Here is a 16259-nt window from a genome sequence, read left to right on the forward strand (position 1 = left end):
TATACTAGTAATTTTACTAATTATAAAATTTTATCTAAGTTTGGTAGTTGTTTAACTCCTAACATATGTAAAATATTAGGTACTTAGGATTATTTATTTTTTCTTTTGGAGAAATCTAAATACATAAAAGAAGTAACTTCCAGCCTTAAATTTGGGTTTTAGTGGTCTAAATAATGACTTTTCGGGGTGCGGAAAAACATGATGCTTCAGATTTTGGAAAATTGTGGTGGGCAGAAAAATTTATTGAGAGATCACTTGAAGTTTTACATTTTACTATAATTTTAAAATCTTTTAAACTATTTTAAGTAGCTTTTCATTTTTATCTTCGGTAATTAGATTCTTCTTACTTTCTTACATTATTGCTTAATTCCCAGATAAAAACTGAGATACACAGTTTACCATCATAAATGGAAATTTTCACTTATGAAGAAAAGTTGGACAGAAAATCTGCATTAGTTTTGGAGGTTTTTATTCTGTTTTCTAGAGTGAGTTAGAACTTGTTCAAACTGTGACCTAAATTTACTTTAAAGTTTCAATTACAGAATTTTCTCAGGAATGGAATTTACTTAGTTGGCAGTAGTATAAAATGAATCGGAATTTTTTTCCTTGTGAATGTATACCAGTTATAGGAGTTTACTGGGAATATAAATCTCTAACTTCAAAGTAGGTAGCTGGGGTAGGCTACAAATGGTATACTTATTCTTTTAGGTACTAGGACCAATATTTTGGGAGAAAAGGGGAACAGAATGTCAGAAAGGGACTATAAGCAAAGAAAAGATTGTATGGAGAATGGCTTAATTAATCTTTGGATGCTATCAATGTTGGCCTGACTATCTTTAGGTTGGACATCAATCCCTTATCCAGTCAGGATTATTTTTATCCTTTTCACTTGGAATTTTTATGTAGAAAGTACTAATTGTGGCTGCTCTCTCCACTAGTGTGTTATTGAATGAGATAGTTATTTAGAGCTGTATATTCTCCTTTCCAGTTCTGGGGTGTTTTGTTGAAGTAGTATGGATGATGTGCATGATGATCCTTAGCACCTTTCCCATTTGGATGCCTCTAAGATGCTCAGAGGTAAAGTGCTCATACTTCTCAGTTTACCTGTCACAGTCCTGGTTTACTCCTATTGTAGATCTGTTTGCACCTATTAGTTAGTCTTAAAGCCCCCCCCCCCCCTTTATAAAAAGATGACTGGTAAGGGGATCTTAACTCTTGACTTGGTGTTGTCAGTACCATGCTCTCCCAAGTGAGCTAACCCACCATCCTTATATAGGGATACAAACCCATGGCCTTGGTGTTGTCAACATCACACTCTCCAAATGAGCCATGGGCTGGCCCTTAAAAGCCCTTTTTTGTATTCAAAAGGATTGCAGGTTGGATGATAAAGTATGTGGTCACCTTACTCATAAATCACGTAACTCCAGGTTGTATAAATTACAAGCATCCCGAGGACAGATAGCACATACATCTGGTTTACTGTTCTATATCAGTATCTGTCACATTGGAGTAGCACATTAAATAATTGTTGAATGAGTGGATGAATGAACCAAAAAAGGAGTGTATAGTATGGTGTAACTGAAGACCAGATGCTTCTTATCCCTCTAATGATGTATGGAATATCTGAAGTATTAAGTAGGAATATTGGAAAAATGCTGCAAACATTCAGAACATTTCAGGATATCATTTAAAATGTTTATTCACATTACTTTCTCGTATCTCTTTAATTTTTGGCAAAGAAAAAAGTCCACAATTCAAAGAAAAAACTGAAAATCCCATGGCACTAAAAAGCTTATAGTGCAGAACAGTAGTCCTCTCTGCCCCAAAGCTGCCTGCTTCGTAGTCTTGCTTCTTAAAGGCAACTACAACCAGTCTGTTTTTTATCTTCATTTTTCTCAATGACATGTCTTTCTGCCAAGTTAGGTGAGGAGTTAGCTTTTTAATTTCACCTACCTAGAATTGCCTTTTTTTTCCATCTTTCAACATTGTTATATCACTAGTTAAAAATGGTCTGTAGTCAGTATTTACATTTTCTGTAACTTTGTAAATATTACAGTGATTCACTAGGTCTACCCCTCTGTAATTTGTTTTCCTGGAGTTGTCAATTGTCACCTTTTTTTCTATTTCTATACCTATTACTGTTTTCCAAACCCTTCAACATGTATGTTATGGTCTTATTTATACATTCTATAGGCTCAAATGTATTAGCTCCATTTTTTTCTTGGAGCCCTCTCCCACAGAAGATTTCAGGTTCAAATTCAGGCTGGATTCTTATTCTTTGGGGTTTAAGCATGGTTCCTGGCTTTCCAAAAGTAGGTTAGATAAAGGGGATTGATTGATGTAGGTGTCAGTTTACAGGTTTTCACTTAATCATCCTATTTGCAGCCCTGAATCTTGTCTCTCACTCTCTATCCTGAAACACACATTGGGTGAGTTTTCTGAACCTGAGTCAGTTAACTTCAGTTATCTCCAAAGACTAAATTTTCTGTGTCACAGAGGGGAAATAGTTATCTGAATGTCCTGAGTCTAGGAAAGACATAGGGATTTAATTGCTCTGTACATAGACGTTCAGCTTTTAGTAATGCCAATGTGTGTTCAGGTCTGACCTCACCTTGAAACTCAAGTGATACATTCCTTTTTTTTTTTTTAATATGCCAAGGAAAATTTATCATCCTTCTCAGTATCTTCCATTATAGACATAACTCCCTTTGCTCTCTTGATTCTGTCTTCACTCTTTCTGTTTTCCACAAATTGTTTGAATTGTAATCCCCCATTAGCTCTTAGTTATTAGCAAGAATCTAGCCAAACTCCATTTTAGTAAGTGCTCTTCAAAATTCACACACATTAGCATTGGACTGAATGAAAGGGTGCCTGTTTTCAATGTCAGTCAATCACAAACACAATAAGCAGTAAAAGTGAAAATTATCCTTTTCTGTCCCTTTTGAAGGAATATTTTGATCAATCCTATTATGACTTTGGTGTAACATATAGGGTATTTGGGACTTGAAAAAATTACTTTCTATGATTTGCTGTAATTATCCATGGTCTTGAGTTCCACTTTGGGTAATGGCAGATGAAGATGTTTTAGGCCATCTGCCTGTTCCTATTTTGCTGGACACTAAAATAAAACAAAAATAAAACCATCTTCTTGAAGGCATTGCAGAATTGCAAGGCAGTGAGGAGTTTTGAGGCTCAGCTCTCAGAAATAGGGATGTTCAAAGAGTAAGCTTAACATTTTGGGCTGATTTTTATCCTTGAGGCATTTCTAGAAATAGCCGCTGAGTGGCTATGAAGCTAAGCAAAATATTTCATAGACTCGGAGCCCTAGTAAATACCACAGATTTTCAGTTAGAATTCTGAAGGATCAGAACCTAGGATTAACTGAGAACTGAAAGTAGGCCAGTCTTCCTAGTTTCTTTTTCTTTCTTTCTTCTTATTTTTGGTGGCTGGCCAGTACGGAGATCCAAACCCATGACCCTTGGTGTCATAAGGCTGCACTGTAACCAACTGAACTGGCCATCCCAAGCTTCCTAGTTTCTGAATCACACAGCTTCTGATCAGCTCAGAATTAATTGGATTAAGGTTATCTGAGATTGCAAGTGGCCCCAGTCTAGCTTCCTGGCAGAAGCAAATGTGAATTCCCTGTTAGAAGATAATACTATCTAGAACTTGAATTTTTCCAATTTTTCATATACAGTGTCTAGCACTCAAATCAGTCATACCAGAAAATAAAATGTTTCTGAAAATGAAAAGAAAAAAAAAGTGGATAATAGAAATATACCCCTAGGGAAACCAGAAAATTAATTTGTTTGTCATAACAACTATAATTAATGTACTGAAGGAATTAGAAGGAAGATTGAGAATTTTGACAGAAAACTTAAAACTGTAAAGGACAAAATCGAAATTTTATGATGGAAACAAACAATAAATGAAATTAAGAAATCAGTGGATGAATTGAGCAGCACATTAGACACAAAAGAAGAGAGAATTTGTCAACTGGACAATTGGTCTGATGAGTATTTTTAGACTAGAGCCAAGAAATAAAGATAAGAACATATAAGGGATACTTTGGACATGGTGAATAGTACTAATGGTGTATTTGGTGTAGTTCCAGAGGGAGAGTAAAAGGGAATAGGGCAAAAGCAGTATTTGAAGAGATGATTGAGAATATTCCAAACTTGAAAGAGAACAAGCCATAGATTCAGGAAGCAATAGGAGTCAAGTAGTATAAACATAAAGAATACTGTACCATGTACATTATATTAAAACAGAAAAAAACTGTAGACAAAGAGAAAATCATATAACTTGGATGGAGAAAGACATATAACTTCTATGAAGGAACATAAATAAGACTAACAGCTGACTTAATAAAAATGATACCTTTAAAGTGCTGGGGAAAAAACCCTGGCCATCTAGAATTCTATACCTAGCAAGAATCTTCAAAAATGAAGTAAAAACAATTTTCAATCAGGCAGAAGCTGTGCAGTAGACCTACACCAAAGGAAATTCTAACAGTGTTCAAGAACAAAAAAATATCTTTCCCAGTAGGAGCTAAAAGCATATAAATGGGATTGGGATTCTTCTAATTTACCAATACCCTCTTTACTTTTTAAATTCCTCAGGAGTAGTTCATACTTTGTCTCCCTTATTTCTCCAGTATTTATTGCAGCTATTCTTCCTCTGCCACTCTTCTGAAAATGTGACTCACTAATTGCCAAATTCAAAGTTTATCTTCTGCCCTTACCTTATTGGAATGTGACAGCCTTTCTCTTGTCTTTCTTGAAATTTGCCAGTGATTCTTTGATGTACAACAGAATCTTTACTGTTACTTTACATCTTTGTTGAGAGGCTCCTATTTTGTTTTTAATTTAATTGCACATATATGTTGGGTGCAGTGTGTTCTTTCAATATATGCATATATTATACAATGATTCACTAAGAGTAGATAGCATATCCACCTCTTGAACATTTACCTTTTTTTTGTTGTGACAATGGTCAAGATCTTCTTTTCTTAGCTATTTAGATATATACAATATAGTATTATTAGCTCTAGTCTGCCTGGAACACCTGTTCTTGCTGTCCACTTGTAGTTTTGTACCCATTAATCCACGATTTCCCCTCACCCCCCACACCCCACTCCCATTTCTGGCCTCTAGTAACCATTATTCTACTGTGTACTTCTATGAGAACCACTTTTTTTAGATACACATATGAGTGCAGTATTTGTCTTTCTGTGCCTGGCTTACTAAAGTTAACATGATGGTCTCTAGTTCCATCCATGTTGCTGCAAATGACAAGATTTCATTTTTTTTTTCTCTAATAGCTGAATAATATTCTGGCATGTGTATATACCACAGTTTTTTAAATCTACTCATCCATTGATGGGCATTTAGGTTGATTTCATCACGTGGCTGTTGTGAATAGTTTTGCAGTGAACATGGGAGTGCTGATGTCTCCTTAATACATTCATTTCATTTCCTTTGGGTATATACCCAGTAGTAGGATTGCTAGGTCATAAGGTAGTTATAGTTTTAGTTTTTTAAGGAAGCTTCATACTGTTTTTCATAATGGCTGTATTAATTTATGTTTCCTCCAACAATGTATTAAAGTTCCCTTTTCTCTGCATTCTCACCAGCATTTGTTGTTTTCTGCCCCCCACCCCCACCCCCCACTTCTTTTTTGTGGCTGGTCAGTACAAGGATTGAATCCTAGAGCTTGGTTGTTATCAGCACACTGCTCTACCCAACTGAGCTAATCAGCCAGCCCTATTACTTTTGATAAGAGCCATTCTAAGTGGAGTGAGATGATATCTCATTGTGATTTTAATTTGCATTTCCCTGATGATTAGTGATGTTGAGAATTTATTCATGTGCCTGGTAACCATTTGTATGTCTTCTTTTGAAAAATGTCTGTTCAGGTCTTTTGCCCATTTTTTCATTGGGTTATTTGCTTTTTTTGCTGTCAAGTTGTTTGAGTTCCTCATATATTCGGGATATTAGTCCCTTGTGTGATATGTAGTTGGTAAACACTTTCTCCCATTGTGTTGGTTGTCTTTTTACTTTATTCTGTCCTTGGTTGTGCAGAAGCCTTTTATTTTGATATAGTCCCATTTGTCTAATTTTGCTTTAATTGCTTGTGCCTTTGTAGTCCTGTCCAAAGTAGCGTTGCCAACTCCCATTTCATGTCACATTTTTCCTATGTTTTCTTCTAGTGGTTTCATAGAGTCGGGTATTAAATTTAGGTCCTTAATCCATTTTGAGTTGATTTTTGTCTATGGTGAGAGATAGGGGTCTAGTTTCAATCTTCTGAATGTGGCTGGCCTCATGGAATGAGCTTGGAAGTATTCTGTCCTGTTCAGTTTTTTGGAAGAGTTTGAAAAGGATTTGTATTAGTTCTTCTTTACATGTTTGGTAGAGTTTAGAAGAGAAGCTTTCTGGTCCTGGGGTTTTCTTTATTGGGAGATTTTCATTTCTGTTTCAGTCTTATTACTCGTTATTAGTCTGTTTAGGTTTTCTAGTTCTTCATGATTCAACCTTGTTGGTAAGTTGTATATGTACAGTAATTTATCCATTTATTCTAGGTTTTCCAGTTTGTTAGTGGCATATAGTTGTTCATATAGTCTCTTATGATCCTTTTTGTATTTCTGTGGTATCAGTTGTAATGTCTTCTAGAATTTTTATTTCTGAATTTACTGGAGTCCTCGCTTTTTTAAAAAAAATTAGTCTTGCTAAAGGTTTAGCAATTTTGTTTATCTTTTCAAAAAACTAACTCTTTGTTTCATTGGTCTTTTTATTTATTTATTTATTTATTTATTTATTAACATGTAATTAATTTATTTTCTGCTCTGATCTTTATTATTTCTCCCTGCAGATTTTGGGTTTGGTTCATTCTTGTTTTTCTGGTTTCTTGAAGTGTGATGTTAGGTTTTTATTTGAAGTCTGTTGTCTTTTCTGATGTAGGAATTTATTGCTATAAACTTGCCTCTTAGATCTGATTTTGCTGTATCTCATAGGTTATGATATGTTGTGTTTTCATTTTCATTTGTCTCCAGGATTTTTTAAAATTTCCATTTTGGGCCAGCCCGGTGGCGCACTGCTACAGTGCGCCGCTTGGGAGCGCGGCGGCGCTCCTGCCGAGGGTTCGGATCCCGCATACAGACCGGCCGCTCACTGGCTGAGCGAGAGGCGGGGGCAGCACCGAGGGTTGCGATCCCGTTGCCGGTCCCGGTCCGGTACGGGCGCGACACTGAGGGTTGCTATCCGTTGCCGGTCACAAAAAAAGACAAAAAAGGAAAAAAAAAAATTCCATTTTGATTTCTTCTTTGATCCATTTGTTGTTTAAGAACAAGTTGTTTGATTTTCATGTGTTTGAACAGTTTTTAATGTCTCCTCTGTTAATTGATTTCTAGTTTTATTCCATGTTGTCAGACAAAATAGTTGATATGATTTCAGTTTTTAAAAATTTGTTGAGACTTGTTTTTAGCTTAACATATGGTCTCTTCTAGAGAATGTTCCATGTGCTACTGAGAAGAATGTGTATTTTGCAGCTATTGGATGGAATGTTCTGTACATTTCCATTAGGTCCAGTTGGTCTAGCGTGGAGATTAACTCTGATGTTCCCTGGTTAATATTCTGTATGGATGATCTGTTCTTTGATGAAAGTGGGATCTTAAAGTCCTCACCATTTTTGTGTTGGAGTCTATTTTTCCCATTGATCTAATACTATTTGTTTTATATATCTGAGTGCTCTTATTGGGTGCCTATATATTTAGAATTTTTCTATCTTATTAAATTGATCCCTTTATCATTATATAATGGCCTTCCTTATATTTTTTGCTTTCCTTGACTTGAAGTTATCTCATGTAAATATAGCTAATTCTGCTCCTTTTTTTTTTTTGTTTGTTTTCTTTTTTGGGGGGTGGAGGCACAGGCAAGTATGGGGATTTGGACCCATGACTTTGGGGTTGTAAGGCTGCACTGTAACCAGCTGAGCTAATAGGCTAGCCTATTTGCTCCTTTTTGATGTTCATTTGCACAGAATATCTTTTTCCATCCCTTCACTTTTGGTCAGTCTGTCTTTATAGATGAAGTGAATTTCTTATAGGCAGTATATTGCAGGTTCTTGTTTTTTAATCCATTGAGTCACTCTGTGTCTTTTAATTGGGGAATTGGATTATTATTGATGTATAGGGACTTGTAACTGCCTTTTTTTTTTTTTTATTTTTATTCTTCTTGTTGTTTTGTAGAGCCTTTCTTCATTTTTTTTTTCGGTATTACACTATGATTAAGTGATTTTCCCTAGTAGTGTATTTTGATTTTTCACTATTTATTTTTAGTATGTCTATTGTAGATTTTGTGTTATTGTTACTATGAGGTTTACAAATAACATGTTATAGTTATAACAGAATATTTTAAACTAATGACAGCTAGACTTTGATTGCTAACAACAACAAAAAAAACAAAGCCAACTCTACACTTTGATGTCATTTCTCTCACTCTTTGAAATTTTGTTGCTTCAAGTTACAGCTGTTAATATTATATGGTTGTTTTATTTGTTATTGTCTTATTGGGTTTGTTCTTTAGTCTTCATACTAAGGATATAAGTGGTTTATCCACAACCATTACTACATTGGAGTATTCTGTGATATTCTGTTTACTTACTTTAGTAGTGAGTTTTGCACCTTCAAGTGTTTTCTTGTTATACTTTAGCTTCTTTCAGATTGAAGAACTCCCTTTGACATTTCTTTTAAGGCAGGGCTTGTGTTGATGAATTTCCTTAGCTTTTGTTTGTCTGGGAAAGACTATTTCTACTTCATTATGAAGGTTAGTTTTGCAGGATACAGAATTCTTGGTTGACAGTCTTTTTCCTCCAGCAGTTTGAATATATCATTGCCACTCTCTTTTGGCCTGTATGGTTTCTACTGAGAAATGTGCTGAAAGCCTTATTGGGGCTCCATTGAGTGTTATGTGTTTCATTTCTCTTTCTACTTTTAGTATTTGTTCTTTGTCTTTACTTTTTGATAACTTTATTATTTTGTGCCTTGGGATGTTCCTTTTTGGATTGTATTTGATTGGTGACTTCTGAGCTTCCTGTACCTGGATACTGTCATCTTTCTTCATACTTGGGAAATTGTCAGTTATTGTTTCCTTAAGTATATTTTCTAGTTCTCTTTTTCATTTCCTCCAGGTACATGAATTATGTGGATGTTATTTCACTTGAAGGTATCCCATAATTGCTACAATTCTGTTTCATTTTCTTTCTTTTATTTTCTCCTCTGATTGTCCTGTCTTTGAGCTCACTGATTCTCTCCTGTTTGATCAAGTCTTCTGTTGTATTTTTCTATCAAGTTTTTCAGTTCTGATAATGTTTCTTTATTTCTAGAATTTCTTTTTTTCTTTTAATTGATTTTATTACTTTGTCAAATTTCTTGTTCTTCTGCTCATAGATTATTTTCTAAATATCATTTAATTTTCTAATTGTATTTTCTTGCAGTTTTCTGAACATCATTAAGAGGGTTATTAGAAATTCTTTGTCAGACATTTCATAAAGCCACTGTTCTTCTGGGTCTATTGCTGATGCTTTGTTGGTTTCCTTTGGTGGTGTTATATTTCTCTGTTCTTTCCCAGTCTTTGTGTCTTCACTTTGATGCCTGTGCATCTGAGGAGACAGCCAATTCTTCCAGGTTTTGTAGGTGTTCTTTGGTGATGTTAGGCCTTTCTTGCACAGTATCAGAACTTTATCGCTGTTCTGTGATGTATTAACAGCAACCACCATTGCTTAAACACTGCACTGGAATTAGTTTGCTGTCCTGCCATTAATTCTCAGATTGGGGGGAAACTTCATGCAGGGACTAGAACTTGAATGATATGCCCGAACTAAATTGCTGCCTTACTGTTGTTTCTCAGACTTGGGAGAACTTTTTTCCTGGACTGGATTTTAATTGTTGGCCTTTTAGTCCCTTCTAGGTCATGTGGGATCTCAACAAAAACTACTGTGCTGTGTGGAATGGCTCAGGACTGAGTGTTTCCCACAGTCTGTGCCCCCTGTAGTTCTATCACACTGACTGATCTTCACTGTGTGGCACCCATGCCAATGGAGAGGCAGATCAACTGCCAATACTGTGCCCCATTGCACCCCTAGTAGATGTTCCCCCACTCCCTAGCACTGCTGATGTTTGCTTTGGGGCAGGTCCTATGTGATTCCCCTGTGAAGACTCACAGAATTCTGGGTAAATCAGATATAAATGTCCTACTCTCTTCAGTCACTCTGAGACAGCAGGTCCAGTGGCCCTCTCATTGTATCATGCAGTGCTGGTCCTGAAGGTGGGGATAGGTCTCTTCAAAGTGATTTCTTCATCTTGTAGGCTGTGTGAGAGAAGCCTATTTTTTAGAGCTCCACAAATTCACAAATTATTTTGATACAAAGCTGTATTTGAAAGCGTTTGTTTTCTCTACTTTTTCACCAATTCCTTTATTATTCCTACTTTATCTTTTTCAAAACTCTTTTTCCCTATTGCTTTTAAATATTGCTTTTTTCTGAAGATTCTGATCTTGGTCCACTCTCACTGTATTCATATCTTTTCTAATTTATAACATCTACTCATTGTTTTAAGCTGCAATCTTAAGGGCATAGATTGGATATATTTTATTCTCCGCTGTTTATCTTCCTAGTGGCTGACATGTAGTGGGTGCTCCATAAATATTTTTTAAATGAACAAATTAGTGAATTATTTCATGTGCTAATGTTGTTTGAGAAATCTTCCAGATCACAAGATAACCAAAATACTTTTCTACAGTTTCTGTTATCAGTTTTATTGTTTTACCTTTCATATTTATGTCTTCAATTTGTCTATATATTAGGCTCTATTTCTTTGTATGTAGTGAGCCAGTTTTCCCAGTGCCATACTATTGATCAAAACTTTGTTTTCCTATTGATCTGTGGTGCTACCTTTATCTTTTATCAAGTTGGCTAACTCATCTTTTAGAAGATTGAATACATTATTGCTCTCTATACAGTCATTTTCAGACTTTATAAACTGTGATCTAAGATTGGAATATATTTTACATTGTAAAACATTTTACCCATGCACATGTATGTAAAATATCTACAATGAGAATTTTACGAAAAGTACTCTGATGAATTTACTGAGTGTGATTTTTGATATTTTCCGTTGTATTTTATCACATTTTAACAAATGTTCATCATTATCACAGTGATGCTAATGGGTTGCAAACTATAGTTTTAAAAAACCTGCTCCAGGAAGCCATAGGCATCTTTCATCTGCTTGGTTGGTCAATATTTCTGTGTCTTGGAGTCACATTTCTGTTGTTATAATTATGTCTGTCTCCTTTCTAGGTTGTGTGTTTCCTTGAATATAGAGATACTTTGTAATTTTTTGTGTGTCTCTATGGCCTACGTTTGGTGAATAAATTTGTTTGTACTCTATATTTGTGGACTTAATGATGCTTGTAGATAATTCATAGTAAACATAACATGTCTAAAAAAGTTCTAGATTTTGCATGTGGTTACCTTTTATTTTGAGGAAACTGCTCGTTAAGCCCATAGTAACATAAAGAAGAAGAGTTTTTAATAAAATATAGTATAATTTTTTAGTTGCCCATGTATAATTTTGTGGTTTGCAGTAGAATAAGTATTAATTTTATCAAGAATAATATGTCAGAATATAGGAAATTTGACTTTTTCTCAGGGAGAAAATAGCCTTCCTTGTGCCAGTTACAGTTCTCTGTAGAAGTAGTAGAATTGTCAAAAATAAGTCTCTGAGACCAGTTATGTTTACAGTTTTATTAATAGAATTTTCCGTTAGGTTATCTTAAATTATTGTTCTTTTTCAGTCATTATTCAATCTTTTGGAATTTAGAAGATTAGTCCTGAATTACAAACCTCCATCAAATGCTCAAGATTTACCCCGAAACCAAAAGGTAAAATTATGAAAGATGTTTAAGCAAATTTATATATGCTGTTTATATTCTCTTTTCTTTGATTGCTTTTGAAGCTTTTATTTGTCTAACCAAATCTGAAACAGTGTCAGAATTTGAATGTCAGCTCATGAATCTCAATAACTGTAGTAAATTTCTGTCCTTCATTAATTTATTATAAAAGTTTTTCTTCTCCTGAGTAACGTGGTAATATGCCAATTTTTGTGTCACTTTAGTAAATTATTTAATTGTCAAATTTTAATAAACTTTATAGGCTACAGTTACTGTTTAAGGTCTTTCCTCATTTGTCTTCTGAAAAAGTATGTGGAAATGAAAATTTTTTTTCAATGGGTTGTCTAGAGAAGCCCTTTCAAAAATTGGTTTTGCACTCATGTCTTTGCACTGCAAATCTATACTGTCTATTTTGGAAGTTAATATTGTTAACTAAGCAACATAAAGTGTCAGAGAGCACAGACACCAGGGCCAGATCGCCTGGGTTCTAGCTGTAGTGTAGAACAAGTTACTTGATATCTCTCTGTTTTCTTATCTGTAGATTACAAATAAGAACAATAATTATTTCATAGAGTTGCTGTGAGGATTAAATGAGGTAAAACATGTTAAGAGCTTAAAAGTGCCTGGTACTAGATGTCAGTTATTGTTAGTTAAACAATAAAAAATCTTTTTAAAAACAAAAATTGGACTGATTTGTATGCAGAAGTTCATACTTAATGGAAAAATCTCAGTTGTGGAGATGATATGCCTGAGTGCCATGCCTTAGTGATCATGTCATAAAGAACCTGTGTCCCTGAAGTGGACTGGTTGCAAAGATAAAGAAGATAGTTTTAGGTTTCAGTGAAGTGCTGAACTTTGTGTGACCTTTTGTTGGTAAAATAAAATTTTAAATTATGTTTTCCTTTTAGTGTTTAATTTTTTAGATTACTTTATCTGTGAACACATGAAACATTTATAATGCATGCTAGTGGGAACATGACTTTTAACCAACTTTTTAAGATATGATCTCTGGGCTGTAAAGTGTCAGACTGATGAACAACTCATTTTCAAAAGGAAACCAAGATCACCTGACATCCTTCATACTTCCAGAGAAATTAGGCAAAATCCCTTCAATCATTGCAGCTTTTACATGGAAGTTTTTGGACTATTACCTCCCTTTATTGCAATTTGTTAATATCAACAGTTTTTCTTCCTTCTCCTGTCTCGGTTCAAGTATATGTATAAATTACATGAAATTATTTAGAATTATTATTTCCAGTTATGTATTAGTATGTGTCTTGACTTTTTATATTCCTGGATTTTAGTGTTTTACGGCACAACTTTTTTTCTTCTTTTTCATAATGTTGAATAAGACCAAGGTAGTTTGCAATTTTATGTTGAAAGCAGTCATTATATCCATGCTTTATGTATACCAGAGCTAGTTGTGAGGTCATGAGAATGCTTGGGGAATATTAGTGAAATGTGTAATCCAATCTTCAGCATCTTTCTAGAGAACTTTGTTTTTTGCAGTGGAAGGGTCAGCATCTCTAGTTAGGGAATTAAAAGAATCTTTCACTTCCGTTGTGAAAAGGACAGTAATTTAGAAGGATACTATAATTTTATATCAGATTGTTTTACAAATGAGGTTATTCTTTAATTTGGCATGGTGACTACAGTATACACTGTAACTTGACAGTTAGAAGCAAATGTGTAATTTATAGGTAGTTATCAGCCATTGATTGGTGCTGCATTCAGTTGAGGTGATAAAAGGCACAGTTTTTAAAAAAGGTGTCAGTATAAATTCTGTCACTTAATTCATAATGAATTTGCATACAGCTTATGAAATGTTTACTGCTATACTGAGTTTGAAAACTGTGTTGAGATACAGAATATACTTGGCTTCACTGATCAAATCACAGAGATGTCAGTTTGCATGCACTGCTCAGCAGCATATTTTTTGCTAGCAATAAAAGCTAGCCACAATATTACAAACATACTGAGTGAGAAAAAGAGATGGAGCCTTTCAAATCAGTTTGTATTTTAGGGGAGCCTTAGTTCTTGCTTCTAGAAATTGAAACTAATCTTATACACCCATATTTATTTGAACCATTTGTAATTTTAGTGTCTAGGAGAATTGTGAGGTTCCTAGAAATTTAATGATAGATTGTCAATGTAATCATTCCCTCTCCCCCAACAAAGATAGTCTTTTGGCTTAAAATGTTACAGACTGATGGCAAAACATATTAAATGTTGAGAAAACAAAGATGCATTAACTCATAATATTTAGTGGAAATTACCATATAAGTAACTAAAGTCTTATGGATAGTAATCTAAAGTCTGAGTTTGAGTACCATACTGTGTTCCTGGAGCAAATACCTGAAGGAATTTTGAATTTTACAAATAGGTGAGGCATTCTAGGATTTCTGCCTTTAGCCATGATGAAGTAACATGGACTGGATTTATAAGTCTCAATATATTTTAAAGGATTTAAAGCCTACAACTTGTATCTTCTGAGTACACTGGAATTAAGTTAGAAATCAGCGACAGAAAGATATCTAGGAAATCCGCAGATAGTTGGAAACTAAATAATACACCTCTAAATAACCCAAGGGATAAAGAACCATTCTGAACTGAATGAAAATGAAAACATGACATATGAAAATTAGAGGGATGTGTCTAAAGCAGTGATTAGTGGAATATATATCAGCCAAACATCCTGTTAGAAAAGAAGAACAGTTGGGCCGACCCCATGGCTCACTCGGGAGAGTGCGGCGCTGGGAGCGCAGCAGTGCTCCCGCAGCGGGTTCGGATCCTATATAGAGATGTCCGGTGCGCTCACTGGCTGAGCGCGGTGTGAGCGACACCAAGCCAAGGGTTGCAATCCCCTTACTGGTCACAAAAAAAAAAAAAAAGGAAAAGAAGAACAGTTTCAAGTTAATGACACCGTGTTGTACATCAAGAAATTAGGGGGGAAAAAAGCACACTAATTTCAAAGCAGAAGGAAAGAAATAATAAAGATAATAGTAGAAATCAATGAACTAGATATAAGAAAAATTATATAGAGGAAATTAGTGGAACCAAAAGCTGCTTTTTCAGAGGATTGGTAAAATTGATGGACTTGTAGGTAGACCGAGCAAGGAAAAATAAAGGGGAAGACATAAATTACAAGTAGAAGGAATTAAAAACAGGGACATCATATTCTATAGACAATAAAAGGAGAATAGTAGAATATTATAAACAATAGACAAGTATCTTGAAAGCAACAGACTACTGATGCTTACTGATGAAGAAATAAATAACCTGAGGTAGCCCTACATCATATTAAAGAAAGTGGAACCTACCCACCAGAAAATTCAACAGCTAAGTAGTTTTACTGGTGAATTATATTAAACATTTAATGAAGAAATAATACCAACCCTCTATACGTTTTTGCAGAAAATTGAAGAAGAGGTAAAACTTCCAAACTCATTCTGTGAACCCAGCATTGTACCTTGAAACCAAAAATAGAAAAGTATATTTCAAGAAAAGTAAACTATAAACCAATATTTCTCATTAGTATAGAAGCAAAAAGTTTTTTGGCAAATTGAATTCTGTAACATATATAAAGGATAATACTTCACAGGGAAGTGGGGTTTATCCAGCAATGAAACACTTTTTTTTTCTAGCATTCTAAAATCAGTCAGAATAATTCACCGTATTAATGGACTAAAGAGGAAAAATCATATGATGAAGAAAAAGAATTTGACAAAAGCTAACATCCATATATGGTAAAATCTTCTAGAAATTAGGACTAAAAAAGAACTTTCTTATCTTGATAAAGCTCATTTACAAAAAATCTACAACTGATATAATACTTAATGGTGAAACACTGAATTCTTTTCCCCAAAGATCAGGAACAATCAAGATGTCAACTATCACCAATTTTATTAAAAATTAGACTGGAGTTCTTAACCAGTGATATAAGGCAAGAAAAAGAAAGAAAACCATGCATTTTGGAAAGGAAAAAATAAAAACTGTCTATATGACTTTTTTATCAATGTGGAAAATCCTATATACTCCACAAAAAAAGATGCTAGAACCAAGAAGTGAGTTTAATAAGGTTGTACGATACAAAGTCAGTATACAGAAATTATTTGTATTTCTCAATACTAGCAACATAATTGGAAATTTAATTTTTTTTTTTTTCCTTTTTGTCTTTTTTTACTGACCGGTAATGGGATCGCAACCCTCGGTGTTGCGCCTGCACCGCGCTCAGCCAGTGAGCGGGAACCGGTCTCCACATGGGATCTGAACCCTCGGTGGGAGCGCCGCCGCGCTCCCAAGCGGCGCACT

The 16259-nt window shown here is 34.7% G+C and overlaps 1 protein-coding gene across 1 annotated transcript in view; it reads left to right on the plus strand.

Annotated features, from left to right (window-relative positions):
* USP25 (ubiquitin specific peptidase 25) overlaps positions 1-16259 on the plus strand; it is a 158211-nt gene that overhangs the window by 69066 nt on the left and 72886 nt on the right. The window contains exon 10 of the mRNA XM_008572152.1: positions 11853-11939. Within this exon, the coding sequence (XP_008570374.1) occupies positions 11853-11939 (87 nt within the window). The remainder of the gene's footprint in view (positions 1-11852; positions 11940-16259) is intronic.

The sequence above is a fragment of the Galeopterus variegatus genome, unplaced genomic scaffold, assembly GCF_000696425.1.
Source record: "Galeopterus variegatus unplaced genomic scaffold, G_variegatus-3.0.2 Scaffold758, whole genome shotgun sequence".
NCBI lineage: Eukaryota > Metazoa > Chordata > Mammalia > Dermoptera > Cynocephalidae > Galeopterus > Galeopterus variegatus.